This window comes from Helianthus annuus, chromosome 13 (genome assembly GCF_002127325.2).
Source record: "Helianthus annuus cultivar XRQ/B chromosome 13, HanXRQr2.0-SUNRISE, whole genome shotgun sequence".
NCBI classification, from domain to species: Eukaryota; Viridiplantae; Streptophyta; class Magnoliopsida; order Asterales; family Asteraceae; genus Helianthus; species Helianthus annuus.
The window spans coordinates 88,773,152-88,793,706 of record NC_035445.2 but is presented as its reverse complement, the minus strand read 5'-3'; the positions used below and the strand labels follow the sequence as shown (position 1 = coordinate 88,793,706).

Sequence of the window (20,555 nt, the reverse complement as noted above, 5' to 3'; positions counted from 1 at the left end):
ACCCGAAACCTGTTCTGACCATTCAGACAACTGTAGGCAAAGGTTCTAATATTATCATTCAAAACATTAAAATTCAGCATTTTTACATATTATTCACTAAATAAGAAACAAAGAAAATGACTAATGTAATGATAACAATGACATGCTTCAATCGGCATTACGTAAAACTATACCGTTACAGTCGGTTCTGTAATAATCATCGCGGGATTCATTACCCATGTCAAGTGGATCTACACGTGGCAATATATTATCATTGTGAGGAAAAATTACAGTACTAAATTCCTCATCAACGTCGTCATACGAATCTCTATAGTTTTTGGGAGGTGTCATAAAGACAATAGACATTTTTTTATCCAGCTGGTCTTTAACATAAAACACCTGTCGTGCTTGTGAGGCCAAAATGAACGGATCATCCTTGTGGCCTAATCTGTTAAGTTCAACCAACGTGTAACCAAGACTATCTTGTTTGACCCCGTTTCTATTTTCAACCCAGTCGCACAAGAAAAGAGGAATTCTTTTAATATGATAATCTAGTACCCAGATCTCTCGTAATACCCCATAATAGAAGTTTTTTCTGTAGGTTACTACTTCTTTAGAAATGTGCATGTCAGTTGCCTCTACACCAACCCCACTGTTTTGGTAAACTCCACCGTCACGAGCTTTTGTACGAAATGTATATCCATTGATTTCATATACATCGTATTTTAATACGTTGCTGTGTGCTCCATGTGAAATCCACTTTACGGTTTCTGATATACTTTCAGTGGAAACCGCTAACTCTTTTTCAACCTAAATTTCATTACTAGGATGAGATTCACCTTGCACAAACTACAATAAAGGAAAAACTAATATTATGCTAAAATTTAAATTACCTTGTTACGTAACCAGTGACCAAACGTTGTGTTATGCTCTTTCTCCAGCCACGCTTGTGGTTTACCACCATGTCGGTTTTTCAAAAAGGTCATGTGTTGTCTACAAGTACATAAATTAGTATCATATTTGATAGATTCTAATGTAAAAAAAAAAAACATGTTAGTTATACTTACTCAATATAAGGCACAATTTCCGGCGTATTTTGCAAAACATAGAAATGTGCTTTCAAGAAGAGTTCCGGAGAAACCAGAACTGGTTTACCGGCTGACAAAGGATTTCCTTCCCCGTTATCATTTTCAGATGTCTTATACTTATATGGTGGAATGCCAATAGTCTTCATGTTTTTTTGGTATTCGCTGAAAAACTCAATTGTTTCTTCTGCAATATTCTCCTCAGCAATGCATCCTTCTGGATAAGTTTTGTTTCGCACATGCCCTTTAATAACCTTCATGCACCTTTCAAAGGGATACATCCACCGAAAGCATATTGGCCCGCATAATTTTACCTCCCTAGTAAGGTGCACAGTTAAATGAATCATAATATCGAAAAAGGATGGGGGAAAATATTTCTCGAGCAGACACAGTGTCACACAAAGCTCTTCTTGCAACTTATCTAGTTCTTCTACCCTGATTTCTTTGCTACATATTGATTTGAAAAAAAAGCAAAACCTGATAATAGCATATCTTGTGGGTTCCGGCATGATAGACCGTATTGCAATGGGCAAAAACTGTTGCATAAGCATATGATAATCATGTGATTTAAGTCCCACAAGTTTCCTATCCTTTCGATTCACCAAACTAGAAAAATTAGAACAATACCCTTGTGGAACCCTTAAGTTGTATAATGTTTCAAAAAACTTGTCTTTTTCATCTTTCGTTAATGTGTAACATGCTGCAGGAAGTATTGTTTTGTTGCCTTGTTTTTTAGCCTGCAACTCTTGTTTTAACCCAAAATGCGCCAGATCCAATCGAGCATTCAATCCATCTTTCGTCTTTCCTGGAACGTTTAGCAATGTTCCGACAATACTCTCAGCCACATTCTTTTCAATGTGCATGAAATCAATACAATGTTGGACACAATTATACCGCCAATACCTAAGTCGTCGATACCATATGTTGAATTTCTTCCAATAGGTCGGTTCTTTATGTCCGGAATTTGAACTATCACACTCTTTTGATGTGTTCCTTTTTCTCTTAATTGTCTTCCCCCCTCTTCCAGTAGAAGTTTCTAGGATTCCTGATACTTTATCCTTAAATCCTTTCCCCCATATATTCTTAACGTATTTAACCTCGCTGAATATTTCTTCCCCGGTCATAGGATTTGTAGTAGTTCCCCATTCTTGTTTTCCATTGAACGCCTTCGTTTGCTTTCTGAAAGGATGGTTATATGGTAGATATCTTCTGTGACCAGCATAACTCTGCTTGGATGAGAAAGGAAGTCTACAACATTGAGTTTCTTTTCGACACACTACACAACCATGGAATCCACTATAAGGGCAGCCACATAGTGTACCAAGAGCAGGGTAATCATTAATCGTCCATAAAACAACTGCACGTAGGATAAATTTTTCTTGTGCATAGGCGTCATATGTTTCAACTCCTTCTTCAAATAAGAGTTGTAGATCATCAATCAAAGGATCCAAAAACACATCAATATCGTTTCCAGGCGTTCCCGATATTAGTACCGAAAGCATGATAAACCTTCTTTTCATACACAACCAAGGCGGAAGGTTGTAAATGACAGCTAAAACCGGCCAAACACTATGATTTCTATTACCTCTATTTACGTCAACCCCATCTGTGGAAATGCCAAGCCGAAGATTTCTTGGATCGTCAGCAATTTCGGGAAATTGGTTATCTATGGCTTGCCATGCAGGTGAATCTGATGGGTGGCGTAAAACACCGGGTTTTTTGGAACTGGTGGCGTGCCATAATAAATCTTTTGCTATACTCTTAGCTTGAAAGAGTCGTTTCAATCGTGGTATTATGGGAAAGTACCACATTACCTTTGCAGGAATATTTTCATACATTATTTTAGTGTTCTCATCCACCTTCCACCTTGACTTCCCACAAGTTGGACATACAACCAAGTCTTTGTACTCCTTCCTGTAAAGAATGCAGTCGTTGATGCATACATGTATCCTTGTATATCCTGAACCCATTGCCTTCATTGTCTTTTTTGCCTCATATGTATTGTTAACCATTTCGTTACCTTCAGGTAGCATCTTTTTCAACAAAACTAGAAGTTCAGTAAAGCACTTATCTGAGACTCCATGCTTACTCTTCAAGTTGACTAGTTGAACTAGTGCGGACAACTTTGTGAAGTTAGGACATCCTTTATAAAGGGGCTTCTCAGCATCAACAAGTAGTTCCTGAAGCTTCTCATAGTCCTCTGTGAAATTATCTTCTGTGGCATTTACCATTTCTATTGTTTCCGTGGCATCTGTTGGAATTTCGGTGTCAAAATACTCTGTATGAAGCACATTTTTAACTGGCTCATCTTTTTCTCCATGTTTTATCCACCTTGTATAATTTGGATCAATTCCCTTATTGAACAAGTGATGATCCACTTCATCCAAAGGAAGAGAGTAGTGGTTTAAACAATTTATACATGGACATGGAATTTTTGTTTTTTGTTTAGTTTTTTTTGGGTCGATGTTCGTCGACATCTTCAAATTGCGAACTGCGTAATCTAGAAATGCTGCAACTCCATCCATATATGGTTTTTTGGTTCTATCGGTTAACATCCAAGACTTATCCATCCTTTAATCACGACCTGGTACATAAGCATAGTAGAGTAAAAACACATTAGAATAAAAATACGACAAGGTATGTAGAGAAACATCATATAATACACGCATCCTTATGATTGTCAAATTTTATTGCCTGATCACCGACCAAGCAATAAATACAGGGTTGTATTAAATTAAAGAATAGTAAGGTTCCATAGTTCAACAAATCGTAGTTCAACACATCATATATCTATTGAATATGTTTAAACAATATTTATTAAAGAACATGCATAAATTAGTTGAACACCTTTCAAAATTGTGGAACAACAGCCTTGTAGTTTCGTATGATGCAGCCTTCTTTTCGTAACAACAGGGTTTGTATATATGCAGCCTTCAAAATTGTCGAACATGCAGCCTTCTTTTCGTAACAGCAGGGTTCGTATATATGCAACCTTCAAAATTGTCGAACACTAGGGTTACGTATGATGCAGCCTTGTAGTTCCATATTACTTCAAAATTGGTTATTTTTAAATAAAAAGGACGATGAAAGTTGGTTTTTTATAAATTAAAAACGGATTATTTTTCAAGCTGATGGAGTGGTGGAGTGGTTCTGGTGCGTGTGAAGCAATCAAGGGGTCGTAGGTTCGATCCTCGTTTATGCCTGGATTTTAGGCTATTTTTTTGAAATTTTAGTTCTTGTATTTTGCAGTTAAATTGTTCAAATTATCTTTTTTTTCTTGTTGGTCAAGAGACCTGGCAAACGGGTCGGTTCGGGTCAGGTCGGGTCATGGGTTATAACGGGTTCGGGTCAAAACGGGTCAATTCCAATAAAGGGTTGTTTTATGGCCGCTTAATCGTTTGCCGGCCCGATGAAGGAAAGATCATCATTTAACAGTTTACCAGCTACAAGTCGAATATTAATAAATTACTTATGATTTTTATGGCCGCTAGGGGTGCAAACGAGCCGAGCCGAGCCCGAGCTCGACCAGGCTCAGGCTCGAGCTCGAGCTCGTTTAACATATGAAAGCTCGAGCTCGAGCTCGGCTCGATTCGAGCTTTATTTCTGAAGCTCGAGCTCGGCTCGAATTTAATTTTTCAAGCTCGAGCTCGGCTCGGGCTCGACTCGTTTAGTAATTTTTAATTAATTTATATTAATAATAATAATAATAATAATAATTATTATAATATATATAATTTAGTTATTTTTTATATTTATATAAATGGTAATTATTATTATATAAATATATGTTTAATATATTAATAAAAAATATATATAAATAGAAAGCTCGATTAGGCTCGCGAGCCGGCTCGAGCTCGATAAGCGAAGCTCGGGCTCGGGCTCGTTTACTAAACGAGCTTGTTTTTAGGCTCGGGCTCGAGCTCGAGCTCGTTTAAGCTCGGCTCGTTCGAGTTTTTTTTCGAGCCGAGCTCGAGTAGCTCACGAGTAGCTCGGCTCGTTTGCACCCCTAAATTGGCCGCTTAATCGTTTGCCGGCTGCGAACATGCTGCAGATCGGCTGCGATCATGCTGCAAATACTCTGCATACCTATAAAAAGAATGCATATAATACTGTTTTGGTGACTCATGATCTGACATTCAAATTTTGGTGCATTGAAGTTAGTTTTCACCTGCATTACCATGTGGTCAAATAAGGTCAAATTAGCAATACCATATTTGACCTAAGAAAGTCAAATCTCATCTTTTTTCTGCAGCCTAATATGTTGGTAGTGGATGTTCAAGACACTTGTTTCACCTCAGCTAAGTAACTTATATACAACCTATAAACAATCGAGAATGTAGAGTTGTCGATTTTAACCCATTTTGTTTTTGTTTTATTCCAAATGCTTTCAAATGGGTCCAACGGGTCAAAACATTTTGCGGTTTTGGTAAATGGTTTCGTTTAAATATTTAGGTCATTATTGTGATAAAAACATTGTTGCCAAACAGTACAGTACGAACATATTGTTAAATACATAAACAAAAAGAATGAGAACAGACGCAAACCTATATAGATGATCCCCAGGTATAAATATTAGTTATTTATGTGCCTTAAAAACTCACTGTTTTTTATCAACTCTAAGGACCAGTTTGATGCCCATGTAAAGAGCTCCCATCAGCTGGACTGCCGGGATCTTTACAGGAAAACTAAAACTGAATGGTGTAACTAACGCCACCTGCAATTAAAAATTTAACATGCATGAAGAAAATAAATATTAATAGAGTTAATAAATAATAAACTGAAAGTAATAATAATGAGTGAAGGGTGTCTTACGGGGCCATAAGGCCATCCGAATCCATGACTTTGGTTCCCAAGCTGATCCCCGCGTACTCTAAACCACCTTGCCATGAAACGCACCTATCTGAGATTTAAAAGAAATTTCTGTGTACTTTGTATAGGCCAAGTTACATGAAAGGAACGGTCTACCGAGTCGCAAAACATTTATGAAATCACTTGATCCTGATCAATTGCGCTTAAACATTTATTAATACGACACCGGTTAAAGCCAATTTGGGTTAACCTAAGGCGTAAAACGACACCGGTTAAAGCCAATTTGGATGACTCGTGATCTGACATTCAAATTTTGTAGTACTCGTCACAATTTCAAAACATATGTCACTATCTGTAACGAAGATTATACATTTAAACTAATAATATTTGTGCAGAGTTAATGTTTGTGGCATTGTTTTCCCTTTGAATGCTTATCTCTTGACTGTCTTAAAAGAAAAACTGACTCGACCCGACCCGAAACCCGTTCCGACCCGAAACCCGTTCCGACCCGAAACCCATTCCGACCCGAAACCCGTTCCGACCCGAAACCCGTTCCGAACCGAAACCCGTTCCGACCCGGACCCCTGGGGGCCCGGACCCGTTTTGACCCAGACCCGTTTCGACCCGAACCAAAACAACCCTTTTTTATAATTGACCCGTTTTGACCCGAACCTGTTTTGACCCATGACCCGACCCAACCCAACCCAACCCGACCCGTTTGCCAGGTCAAACAAATACTAATTGCAAGTCAAGATGGAGTAACAAAAGTATATCCAAGCCTTCTTCACATATATACAATCATAATTCAAGTGATTTAGGACATAGAGGTGTAAACGAGCCAAGCTACTCGCGAGCTACTCGAGATCGACTCGAAAAAGAGCTCGAACGAGCCGAGCTTAAACGAGCTCGAGCTCGAGCCCGAGCCTAAAAACAAGCTCGTTTATAAAGGAGCCCGAGCTTCGCTTATCGAGCTCGAGCCGGCTCGCGAGCCTAAACGAGCTTTCTGTTTATATATTTTATATTATTATATTAAACACATATTTATATAATAATAATTACCATTTATATAAATATAAAAAATAACTAAATTATATGTATCAACAAATCATGCCCCGATCACCTTGTCCGCTGCGGATCGGGGTGTGAAAGATTTCCTACCTTAGCTTTCCTATTGATGGGATTTACTGAGTATGATGATGATGCGACAAAAATCTTACAACAAAAAGTCATATATGGCTTAATGGACGATATTGGGCCTTATTGGATTGCAATAGACACTAGCATGTCATACAGTTGCATAAATCGGTTCGGTTAATTCGTATAACCGGTCAATTAGATTAGTCATTTGGGCCCATGATGGTTATTTGGGTTCTTAAAGGTCAATTAGGCCCAATGAAGGTCAGTTAGGGTTGTTGAGCTCAATGATTGTCAATTAGGCCCAATGACGGCCAATTAGACCCAACGATGGTAAACTAGGTTCAATGAAGGCCAATTAGAGTTGTTGAAGCTTAGTGATGGCCAACTAAGCCCAGTGGTGATCAAATAGACCCAATTATGGTCATTTAGGCCAAATGATGGTTAATTGCGGTTTTTGAGCTTAATGATGGTCAGTTAGGCCTAATGAAAGTCAACTAGGTCTGATGATTGCCAGTTAGCTTCAATGATAGTTAGTTGAGCTTAAGGAAGGTCAATTAGGCCTAATGAAGGCCATTTTGGGTTGTTAAGCTCAATGATGGTCAATTAGGCCCAATAAAGGTCAGTTAGGGTTGTTGACCTAAATGACGCTTAATCAGGGCCAATAAAGGTGAATTACTTGTTAGAATGCTCCAGTGAGTAGAGTGTGAATTCTCACACGACCCGAAAAATAACACGAACCTAATGTAGTCACTTAGAGGCAATTAAGGTGAATTACTTGTTACACTGCTCTAGTGAGTATGGGTATGAATTTCGGACACGACCCGAAAAACAACATGAACCATAGGAAAATTGACCAATAGGGACTAAATTAGTATGATCATGACCCAAACTTTTGTGGGTTGACCCGAACACAACTCGTTTAACCCGAGTTTTTTAATTTTTTTTTCTGAAATTAATATATTAAAATTAAAATTTACTTAAAAAACACAAATGTATATAATAATATCATATATTTATTGTTATTTTGTGTAATATATGATAAATATACCTTTAATTTTCGTTTCCCACCACTTCCCCTAAAAAATTCTAATTTCCCTCCTCTTAAGTTTTATTTTCCCCCTATATTTTCATTTAACCCTAAATAGATTCCCTCCCAAAATTCATACCCAGATCTCATCTCATCTCGTACTGATACCCCTCTTCTCTTTTTGTCTAATCTCTACTCTGATTGAACGCGAACCGAAGGAAGAGGAACATAAATCTGAAGCCATCCGATTTTAGACGTTAATCGGAGCTCTGAAAACCAATTAAGGACTGACGTGGTTAAGGTAAGTGCAAGAACCCTATTTTCTTCGTATTTATTGGACAGTATGCGTGCTTGTGTTGGTTGGTTTTTCGAATTAAAATCTTGTGAAAAGTCTGAGAATTGATGAGAGGTTTGCGAATTGAAGGTGTAGATCTGAGAATTATATGAAATTGTGATAAGTCTTGTGAACTGATGAGAGGTTTGCGAATTAAAGGTGTAGATCTGTTATATAATTGGACAGTATGCGTGCTTGTGTTGGTTGGTTTTTTTCCTTTGGAGTTGCTGTTGGCGAAATAGGAATAAGGGAGGTAGTCTATGTGGTTTAACAGGACAAATAGAGGATGTGAGTTATTAGTGTCTGGATCCTTTCAGAATAGGTTGTTGTAAGTTCTTCAGAAAATTGCAGGCCATACTCTTGTTAGTTGTTACATGTGCTTATGTTGTTACTGGCTGCTAAATGCTTGTATTATTTTATTACTGCACCTTCATGCTTCTCTCATAACAGGCATTGTTGTATCCCATATAATGTTCAGGGCCTCTAAATTAGCATCATAGATGTATTATACATAACCATAACCATAACCATAACCGAGATGTCGGTTATTGAAAAGTCATAACCATAACCGCTCGGTTATGGCGGTTTCGGTTATGGCGGTTTTGATGGTTATGATGGTCGGTTATGGGTCGGTTAACCATGAACTTGGGTCTAGCTAAATTTAGCTCAATATTTAAGAGTAGTAAAACAATAGTTAAATGATGATAATTTATTATTATTCAAAGGGTAAAAATGAGATGGTAAAAAAAGGTTTGATAGTTAAATGCTCTGTTTTTAAAAGTAAAACACATATTAGAAAAACACTATAGTTTGATACTTTGATTTGTTTATGGAAAACTAGCAGCAGATTCTAATTATAGAATTAGGGGTGCAAACGAGCCGAGCTACTCGTGAGCTACTCGAGCTCGGCTCGAAAAAAAACTCGAACGAGCCGAGCTTAAACGAGCTCGAGCTCGAGCCCGAGCCTAAAAACAAGCTCGTTTAGTAAACGAGCCCGAGCCCAAGCTTCGCTTATCGAGCTCGAGCCGGCTCGCGAGCCTAATCGAGCTTTCTATTTATATATATTTTTTATTAATATATTAAACATATATTTATATAATAATAATTACCATTTATATAAATATAAAAAATAACTAAATTATATATATTATAATAATTATTATTATTATTATTAATATAAATTAATTAAAAATTACTAAACGAGTCGAGCCCGAGCCGAGCTCGAGCTTGAAGAATTAAATTCGAGCCGAGCTCGAGCTTCAGAAATAAAGCTCGAATCGAGCCGAGCTCGAGCTCGAGCTTTCATATGTTAAACGAGCTCGAGCTCGAGCCTGGTCGAGCTCGGGCTCGGCTCGGCTCGTTTGCACCCCTATATAGAATAAAGTGATGGAATTTAATTATTTTGAATAAATGTCGATTTTATCATGATTTATTTATATAAAAATAGAGGATTATACGTGACCAAAGATGATGAATTAAAGTACAAATCCACAAACCTTAATATGGAAAAAGAAACCAGGAAATATGTACTCCTTTTACTTTATCAGTTAATTATGCAGTCGATAAACAAACAGCAGTTTATTATCAGGAAATAACACCACAAACATCAGTTTATTATGCAGCCGATAAACAAACGAGAACAAAATCAGTTAAAGGTGCAAACGAGAATAAAATCAGAAACAATACGTAATCGATACGACGGAAGACAATACGTAAACGAGAACAAAGTCAGAAATTATACATAAACGTAAACAAAATCAGAAACAATATGTAAACGAGAACCAAATTATTTTATTGGTTTAATTCAATGTGGTCCTTTGGTATTCTTTCAGGCTCCAACATATAAGATTGGATCGGTTATGTATATGGGTCGGTTAACCATGACTTTACTAACTAGTGGGTCGGTTCGGTTATGGCGGTTATAGAAACGTACAAAACCATAACCGACCCATGATTATCGGTTTTCAAAAAATTAAAAACTGTCGGTTTTCCATTCGGTTCGGTTTTTTCGGTTATTTCGGTTATTTCGGTTATGGGTCGGTTAATTCGGTTTTTTGCACACCCCTAGATGTATAGAAAACATTTATGTTATTTCATTATCATGTCATTTGGACACACAATACTTATTTTTTTATGTTTCATAGAACATTACCCCCCATGTAAAATGTAGTTCTAGTGGTCTTTGATAATAAATTCAAAATTGCTTGCATTAGTTTTGACATCAAACCGTAGCTTCTATGCACAATCCCATTTGCTGGCGATTAAGTTTTATTTTCTGGTAATGGTTGCACTTATTTCTAGCAACATCTTAGTTTTGTGCCCAAGTTATTTCATGGCTCAAAGGAGTTCTACTGTTTTGTTCTAGTATGCCATTTTCTTTGATTTTTCCGCATGGTAGCTAGTTCTAATCAAAGGGGTGTAAATTAGTTAATTTGAGATTTAGTTGACAACCCGTTCTAACAAGAATCATTTAACCCGGTTCCAAACCAGTTTTAAATGGTCCGGTTCCAGTTCTCATTTCTGGAAAATTTATTCATTCTCTTTATTGTATATAATAACAACTTTTGTCAAACTCATTTCTAGCATCATGGAAGTTGAAGAAGAAAGCGATTTCTCGGATAGGGATTTGACAGGTGAATCTGAAAGCGATTTCTCGGATATGGATTTGACAGCACACAAAACAAAAACACCAAAGAGGGGGTTGACCAGGTTACCAAAAATGCGAACAGCATTTACAAACTCGGGTGGAAAAAAACACAAAGTTACATTTGATGAATTGCAGAAGTTTTCTGGGGAATACAGATCAGAATTTTCAAGTTTTTTCGGAGACCTAGTAAGAGAACATGTCGGATTTAGGTTTTTAGCATGGAAAACAGTGCCAACAGAAGTAAAGGATAAACTGTGGGAGGAAATAACGGTTAATTCTTTTCTCTTAATTATAAATGTATTTTTACATTTTCATGTGACTAACATACAACTTGTATTATATATTGCAGCGTTTTTATGACATTGATGCATGTCGTAGGCGTTTTGTAATGACTCGGCTTGGTGACCTGCTTCGAAATTTTAGAAGAAAAGTATATGCGGGATACATAGTACCTAACTTAGGTAAACCAAAGAAACTTGCACGAATTCCTAAGAGGTATCGTTCAATGGTGGAGCAAACAGACTGGGACAAGTTTGTAACATATACACAATCAGACGAGTTTAAGGTTTTAATCTTTTATTCTAATGTTCATCATTATTTTATGTTAAATATAATTTTAAACTCTAATGAAATAATTACAAATTTGTTGTAAGGATGTGTCAAATAAGAGAAAAACAGCACGATCAAAATACGTTTATGATCATCACTTGGGACGAGGAGGGTATGCTTATCTAAGAGAAAAACTGGTAACTTCATTTCTTCAATTAAAGTTTGTTTTTTTTTTTTTTTTGTGCTTATAATGATTTTTTGTTTGTATATCTGATGTGTGTGTCCGTTATTTTTGTTGTATATATTACAAGGTACAAAATAACGAACTTTCAGTTGATGAGATCCCCTCTCGTGCTTTAATGTGGAGGAAAGCAAGGGAAAACAAAAATGGAGAATACAAGAATGTTGATGTAAAAGACATAGCTGATAAAATAGTAAGTTCAACTTTAAACTTTTTTGGTTTATTTTTAATTACTATAATACATGTTTATTTGTTAACAATTTCTACAGATTGACACTGAAACGCAAATTAAAGATGGATCCGTGAACCTTGATCCGGGCACGGATGCACTCACATTAGTATTTGGCAAAGAAAAAGGTGGGTATTTAAAAGGTGTTGGTTATGGAGTGACTTCTAGTAGATATTGGCAGAGTCCTCGAACAAAAGGATCATCAAAAGAACGAATTGCACAACTGGAGTTTCAACTACATAACGAGAGACTTGAGCGTGGGAAAAAAGATGAACAAATTAAGACCCTTTCGATGCAGATGGCAGAAACAAATAACACACTTAATCAAGTTTTAGCTCATCTGGCTGCACAAGGACAAACATTACAAATATGTTCATTATCTGCAGACAAAATGTCACAAACACAAGTAAGTGACTTATTTTATTAGCAAATTAATACCTTAATAGTTTTCAAATGTTAACCATTGTTAGCTACCATAAATAGCAACCTATTTATATAAATTTACCATGTGCATTACAATTTTAGAAATTTTCCCTGTTTTATCGAATCGTATTATCTGTATTGCTTCCTTGTTACATTTTGTAGGTAAATTCTTTGGATAAACATGACAGATCAAAGCATAAGGCCAATGCTACCGCATCTAAAATAGTGCAAAAAGAAATGGCACCAACGGTAAGTATGATAATTTCATTATTTTTTTTTATAATTTTCCATGTAATTATTGATATTTCATAACACATTTATTTGAATTGTAGGTAAAATCTATGAACAATAGTACTGGATCAAAGGACAATACTAATGTTACCACATCTAACATATCAAGTAAAGTAGTGCAAACAGAAGTCACTTCTCATGCTAACACTTCTAAAATGGTGCAAAAAGAAATGATAACGGTAAGTGTTTGACAATTTCGTATTTTTTATAGTTTTTATGTGTGATTGTTGATTTTCTATAACTTAATTAATTCAATATTTTTAGGAAAATGTGAAAACTAGAAAAAAAGGTGTTTTGTCTACGCAAGAGACTTCACTTCTTGGGACATCATCGCAGTTGGAATCACAAGAAAATATACATAATACACATTCAACAAATGTTCTAGAGGTATGTGTTACGAGATACATATTTATATTGATTTTAACCTTAAGATGTTAATATAAAATATTTTTTTTTTGTAGATCAAGTGTACTCTATATACTATAAATATGAACAACTGTGTGGCTTATGGTACAATTCATTTGTCAACGGGAAAACAAAGCATTCATGGAGTTCCACTACAAGATAATTGCTATAGAGTTTCTATTGATAAAGTTGTAAAAGAAGCAACATTTCTACCGGTAGAATCATGTGAGGTCAAAACAGTTGGGGATGCACTAAATACTTTTGTTGCTTGGCCAAAATACCTTGTCAAAACTAGCCAAAAGGTTTGTTCTTTATTAATATATGATTAATTACTCTAGCTATTGATATTTGTTTTCATGTTTTTTGTTTCAGATACCAAATCTATCAAGCATTCAAACACAAAACACTACAACTCAAGTCGCTAAAAAGCAAAAGATGTGTTTTACAACGCTAGATGACATCAAAAAACAGGGAGCAAGAAGAACAAGAAAAACACTTTAAACTAGTACTTATTTTATGTTTACAATCATTTCCTTTTGCAACATTTGTAGATAGTTTTTTATTAGAAGTTTAGTTTTTTATTAGAAGTTTAGTTTTTGGTATTATCGTGCACATATTTTGGTTTATTAATTTTAATATTATTTGGTTTTAGGTTTTCTCATGTTTATTATTGTTTTTTATTATTTGGATATACATGTGTGGCTAAAGGTTAGCCATAAGCCACACTTAAAAGCACAAAAGTTCATGTGGCTTTACATAAACATTAGCCACACCATTGTCATTTTATCTTTTAGTGTCACAAAATCATAGTAAACGTTATGTAAAAACAAATTATGTGTGACCAAAGATTAAACAATAGCCACATAGTAAAATTACAAATTTTCATGTGGCTTTATATAATTACTAGTCACATCATCGTCACTTTGTTTATTTTGCCGTGACGAAATGTTAGCAATTGTCATGGGTAAAAAAGATTATGTGTGACCAAAGGTTAGACAATAGTCACATTTAAAATTACAAAATTTCATGTGGCTTTACTTGATCATTAGTCACACCATCGCCATTGTGTTTATTTTGGTGTGACGAAATATTAGCAAACGCCATGGGTAAAAAATATTATGTGTGACTAAAGATTACACAATAGCCACATTTAGAAAGAAAAAAAATTTCATGTGGCTTTACATAACTTTTAGCCACACCATTCTTATTTTGATTTTTTATTGTGACAGAATGATAGCATCTATAATGCACAAAATGAATTTGTGTGGCCAAAGGTTAGATGATAGCCACACATAAAATCATAAAGTTTTATGTGGCTTTACATAATCATTAGCCACATTATCCTTACTTTATGTGACGAAATGATAGCAAATGTCATGAGAAAGTAAATTATAAGTGACCAAATATTAGCCATTGCCACACTTAAAACCACAAAACTTCATGTAGCTTTACATAAACATTAGCCACGCTATCATCACTTTATTACTTTTGTGTGACGGAATAATAACATATGTCATGTGAAAAAAAAAATGTGTGACCAAAGGTTAAACAATAGTCACACTTAACATTACAAAATTTTATGTGTGACTAAAGGTTAGACAATAGTCACATATAAAATTACAAAGTTGTTTTTAGTGTCTAGAAATATTTTTTAGCCACAGTTATAGTAAACATATGTGACTAAATAATAAAACGGTCACACTTACAGTGAGTTTATGTGGCCGTTCCAAACATTTAGTCTTACTTAATAAATGGAATGCTTAATTACAACAACTCTTTTTGCCACATTTTTTTTTAATTGATGTGGCTAAAACAAACTTTTAAGTGACTTTATAATAGAAACAACCACATTTACAATAAATTCATGTGGCTGTTGTTACCCTTTAGCCACACTTATTGTACATAATGTCTGATTTCCAGCAAGAGATAGTGGTACCCTTTAGCCACACTTTAAAGTTGCTACGGCCACTAAACGTGAATGTGGCCGTATGATACCTATGATGACTGGACCTTTGGTCACACTTGAGTTGAAAAAAAAAAGTGTGACAAAAGGCGTATGGTCACTCTTTTTTTGTGTGGCCGTAAGCCTTTTTTGGCGTAGTAATGAGATAAATCATGCAAGCTCTAAAGTTCCATACTTCAGCAGTTTTGGTATAATGTGTGATTGAATGAATACTTGTGTGGACTTTATCCGCTTTGGGTTGGAGTCGTTGAAATTCTTTATCCATGTTGTTTCACAATTTGTAAGAAACAGAAAACATAAAAATAAACTCCAAATAATCTATTTCTATACTTCCTAATAAATAAAAATCTTAGGGACACATACCCTTATTATTAACAGCAGAAGTCGGTGATACTTCTATCATCGGAAACATGATCATCGTATACGTGTTTGAATGTGCAACTGTGTTTGATAGGAATGTATACGTACAGAGAAATAGAGAAGTTTGCATATGGATATTATATTGAAAATATCTTGGTGAATTATAATGTTCATACAGAGATTACATTTATACTCGGCCAGTTAGTTTGATAACCGCCTCTAACTATGCTAACATAATAACAATAATAGTAGTAATATTAATAAATTCCTAATGCTATGTTTATATAATGCGTCCATAGATCTGCCATGAATTGTTTTGTGATGCCGAGTTAGTTTGACATCAACTTAGCATCCGTAATGACTCGTCTCGTCTTCGTTGATTTGTCGATGATAAAATGCCTTATCTTTGAATTTATCATAATGCGTCCATAGATCTGCCATGAATTGTTTTGTGATGCCGAGTATAGTAATATTGTTGCTCATTTCCCATTTTGTTGCTGAAAGTCTTTGAACCGTCGGTAATGCCAATTCAGTGCAGCTAAATCGTTCTGTCGCTAATATGTCTTTTGTTGCTAATAATCGTTCTGTCGCTAATCGGTCTTCTGTCGCTAATAATCGTTATGTCGCTAATCTATCTTCTGTGGCTATCTTTCTTCTTTTGTCACTAACTGCGGTTGCTAAATCTGGATATTCTTTCTTTCTTTTTTGATCCCGCCGTTTTGGCATCATTCTTTTCTTCATTTTAACATCCGATGTCAATTGTGATTTCCTTTTTGTCGCTAACATTCATTTTTCTGTCGCTATAACCATCTTTTCTTGGTTATTTTTTTCATCCTTTTGATGATCCTCTATTTCCATTCCATTCATATCTTCATCCTTCATCCCTCTCTTGATATCTCGGTTCTCTTTCTCTTTCGACCATTCCTGTTCTCGTTCCTTCTCTCTATTCTCATGATCATCAAACATCTCCTTTTCTTTCATATCTGCATTACCGTGAGAATTAAACTCCCCCGTTTCTATTTTCGTTGTTTCTTCTTGTCTTTCTTCCGTCTCTCGTTCCAGTAACTCGATTTCGATTTCTAATTTCATTAGAATATCTCGCTTCATTCTTGTAAATATTCGTGATCGCGGAGTTGTGCGATCGGGGTTGAATTCGTCTCCGTCTTCGTATCCTCTGTTTTTGTTCTTCATCCGGATGTGCCCGGAATCGTATAATATTGATCGATCTTCATCGATTTCCCACCATGGCTCTGATACCACTATATTAACAGCGGCAGTCGGTGATACTTCTATCATCGGAAGCATCATCATCGTATACGAGTCTGAATGTGCAACTGTGTTTGATAGGAATGTATAGGTGCAGAGAAATAGAGAAGTCTGCATATGGATATTAAATTGAAAATATCTTGGTGAATTATAATGTTCATACAGAGATTACATTTATACTCGGCCGGTTAGTTTGATAAACGCCTCTAACTATGCTAACATAATAATAATAATAGTAGTAGTAGTAGTGGTAGTGGTAGTGGTAGTGGTAGTGGTAGTGGTAGTGGTAGTAGTAGTGGTGGTAGTAGTGGTGGTAGTAGTAGTAGTGGTGGTAGTGGTGGTGGTAGTGGTGGTAGTGGTGGTAGTGGTAGTAGTGGTAGTAGTGGTAGTAGTGGTAGTAGTGGTAGTAGTAGTAGTAGTGGTGGTAGTAGTGGTGGTAGTAGTGGTGGTAGTAGTAGTAGTGGTGGTGGTGGTGGTGGTAGTGGTGGTAGTGGTAGCAGTGGTGGTAGTAGCAGTCGTAGTGGTCGCAGTCGTAGTGGTAGCAGTCGTAGTGGTAGCAGTGGTAGTGTAGTGATAGTGGTAGTAGTGGTAGTGGTAGTGGTAGTGGTAGTCGTGGTGGTAGTGGTAGTGGTGGTAGTAGTGGTAGTGGTGGTAGTAGTGATAGTGGTGGTAGTAGTGGTAGTGCTGGTAGTAGTGGTAGTGGTGGTAGTAGTGGTAGTAGTGGTAGTAGTAGTGGTAGTCGTAGTAGTGGTAGTGGTAGTAGTAGTAGTGGTAGTAGTAGTAGTGGTGGTAGTGGTAGTAGTGGTAGTGGTGGTAGTGGTGGTGGTGGTAGTGGTGGTGGTGGTAGTGGTGGTGGTGGTAATGGTGGTGGTGGTAGTGGTGGTGATGGTGGTATTGGTGGTGGTAGTGGTAGTGGTAGTGGTAGTCGTAGTGGTAGTCGTAGTGGTAGTGGTAGTGGTAGTGGTAGTGGTAGTGGTAGTCGTAGTGGTAGTGGTAGTGGTAGTGGTAGTGGTAGTGGTAGTGGTAGTGGTAGTGGTAGTCGTAGTGGTAGTGGTAGTCGTAGTGGTAGTCGTAGTCGTAGTGGTAGTCGTAGTCGTAGTGGTAGTCATAGTCGTAGTGGTAGTGGTAGTGGTAGTCGTAGTGGTAGTCGTAGTGTTATTGAGTTTACATCCTTCAGCCAACAATCTTGACTTTCCAATGAACGATGATTGATTTTTTTAACTTTTTGGCGTTTTACCGAGGAAAAGAACGCCACTAAATAAAAGTACCTTAAACCTCTAAATTTGATCATGCTAAAATCAATAATGTTTTGCTGTATGAGATGGACAACATTGTTAATCCTCAGTTAAGAAAGATGTCTGACAATGTTGTCCACCCCATATAGCTAAACTTTATTGACAACAAACCTCAATAATGTTTTTGTATGTTTTGGCGTTATAAATTGGAGGGAAGTTGAGGATAAAGTCGATAAGATTTTACTCAATGAAATGGACAATATTATCACTTAAGGATTTTGTCCATTACATTGAGCGAAACCTTACCGACAACTAAAGTGAATTTCAAATAAACGTTTTGGTTTAGAGGATATTTGATGTTTGGGTTTTTTTGGCATTTCTAAGATGAATGGTATATATTAAATATGGCGTTTGGGTTTTTGTGTGTTTTAATGGAAGGTCTGAGATGTTGTATATATAGGATATTTTTTTGCGGTTTTTTAGACGGGATTTTATTACCATTAAGTTTGGCGTTTTATATCTAATGGATCTTTTAGATTTAGGATGGTGTGTGCTATTGTAGGGTTAAGGCGGTAATTTTAATGGCGTTTTATTTCATTAGATGACGTTTTGTGTAGAGATGTCAAAAGACTTTTTTACCCTTAATGAAGCGCGCCACAGTAATAAAAGTGATGTTATTTACAAAAACGCCACCGCGTCATCTAGTCCATAGATTGTTTAAAACTGACGATCCATAACTGTTCTCACACTTTTCACCATTTTCTCTAAATCCTGAACCTATATATATATATATATATATATATATAGAGAGAGAGAGAGAGAGAGAGTAAATTACAAGTTTTGTCCTTTATCTTTGGCGTTGTCCTTTAGGCAAAAAGTTGACAGGTGGTGTCCTTTATGTTTCAAAATCTTGCAAGTTTTGTCCTTTAGGCCAAACCAGGTTAGAATTCTTAACTAAAATACCTCATGTGCAAGGCACATGAGGGTAAATGGTCATTCCCCCTCACCCCTTTCAATTCCCTCTTAATTTCATATTGCTTCACCACCTGCTGTCGTCACTACCACCAACCCACACCATTTTCAATTTTTTATTTGGATTTCAATTTCAATCTCAAATTCAACTGTTATGTTGTAACTTCTAGAATCATGAACATCTATATCCATAAAAATATATATTGTTTAATTTCTTGTTTTAAATTGCTTCTCAATCTACTATCTAGCCTTTCTTTGACTTCTCTAGCAGCCCTTTCTAACTTGTGTTCATCTAATCAGATTGATCACCACATTTCTCTACTACAAAAAATCAAAATTATTCAGATATACACACCAATTTTGACACCCATGTTCAGAGACTTTATGATTCTTACTAGGAACAAAGTGTGTGTGATATAGGTATCATGGAGAAGCCTAATCCTTGCAGATTCCAAACAGAACCAACGATAGACGGCGGATCGGACCAACCACGACATATTCGATAGAGACGGAGCCGGATTTGAACACCGAGTGTGAAACGGAATAGACAAAATTATTTCAAATGAACATAGATCTGTTTCAACTTCGTCTCCGGTTCCGGAAATCCGTTGAAATCCAAAACACCGTCTCAGATCTGAGTCAATTACCCACTTAAAACCCACCATCACTACCACATCCATTGTATCAAGGTAGGAATGACGTAGTGGTGGTGGTGGTGGTGAGAGGGGAAGGTTGTTTTCCGGTGTTGGTAGTTAACGTTGATGGCAGGTGAGAGCTGGTGGTGGCGGAGATCGGCGGCAGGTGGGCGGTGTTGGTGGCGACCGGAAATTATGTTTACCTTGGAGAGAGAACTAGAGGGGGAACAGAGATAAGAGGGGTGTGTGTATTTAGGGAGAGATTGTTTTTTAAATTTAATATATATATATATATATATATATAGGGCAAAAGACTAAATTACCCTCATATGCATTGCATATGACTTAACATAACTGTAAAATTTAACTGGGTTAGGCCTAAAGGGCATAACGTGCAAGATTTTGAAACATAAAGTACAAAACTTGTCCACTTTTGCGCAAAAGGACACCGCCTGAAAAATGGGATATAGGTAAAGGACAAAACTTGTAATTTACTCATATATATATATATATATATATATATATATATTAGATACGGATGCATAACTACTAGTATATTTGAATTCCAGTTGTAGTATGTAACTGATGCATATATGTATAAAAAGAAAAGAGTAAAATTCGCAATGATCGACGTTTTTGATCAAATTGTTTGCGTGATTATGTATAAATATTGTACTAAATTTATCATGTGATAATTAATACTTGCTAAATATTTCCAATTCAGATGGACAAGGAAGTAAATAAGAAAAACCAGAATAATGAGGATAACGGAAACCAAATATATAACAGTGCCATCCAACATATAGTAACACAAGGAATTATAGATGCTATGCCTTATATTATTAAGACTGTTAAGGAAGCAGAAAATAATAAATCTGCAAATGGAAGTTAAACGCCAACACACTGAACCAAGTCACAGTATGAACGATAATAACGGACCTATTATCCAAGCTCCAATTCCTAAAAGA

At 36.2% G+C, this 20,555-nt stretch overlaps 2 protein-coding genes across 3 annotated transcripts; one reads left to right on the top strand and one right to left on the bottom strand.

Moving 5' to 3' along the window:
- Positions 1–33: 33 nt before the first annotated feature.
- On the bottom strand, positions 34–6,417 carry LOC110901226. Of its 2 annotated transcripts, XM_035982049.1 has the most exons (7): positions 5,877–6,417; positions 5,666–5,778; positions 5,151–5,232; positions 3,912–4,056; positions 1,047–3,648; positions 873–972; positions 35–789 (listed from the first exon to the last, which is right to left on the bottom strand). In XM_035982049.1, the coding sequence occupies exons 5-7, from the start codon at positions 3,632–3,634 to the stop codon at positions 148–150; spliced, it is 3,330 nt and encodes a 1,109-aa protein (XP_035837942.1). In that variant the 5' UTR covers positions 3,635–3,648; positions 3,912–4,056; positions 5,151–5,232; positions 5,666–5,778; positions 5,877–6,417; the 3' UTR covers positions 35–147. The 2 variants fall into 2 exon arrangements, with proteins under 2 accessions (XP_022003758.2, XP_035837942.1); XM_022148066.2 differs by having other exon boundaries at positions 34–789; positions 5,151–5,778.
- A 1,716-nt stretch (positions 6,418–8,133) lies between these two features.
- On the top strand, positions 8,134–13,758 carry LOC110901225. The gene is made up of 11 exons (XM_035982048.1): positions 8,134–8,338; positions 10,955–11,288; positions 11,368–11,583; positions 11,672–11,764; positions 11,879–12,001; positions 12,078–12,443; positions 12,623–12,709; positions 12,793–12,930; positions 13,016–13,138; positions 13,213–13,458; positions 13,529–13,758. The coding sequence occupies exons 2-11, from the start codon at positions 10,959–10,961 to the stop codon at positions 13,655–13,657; spliced, it is 1,851 nt and encodes a 616-aa protein (XP_035837941.1). The 5' UTR covers positions 8,134–8,338; positions 10,955–10,958; the 3' UTR covers positions 13,658–13,758.
- Positions 13,759–20,555: the final 6,797 nt, after the last annotated feature.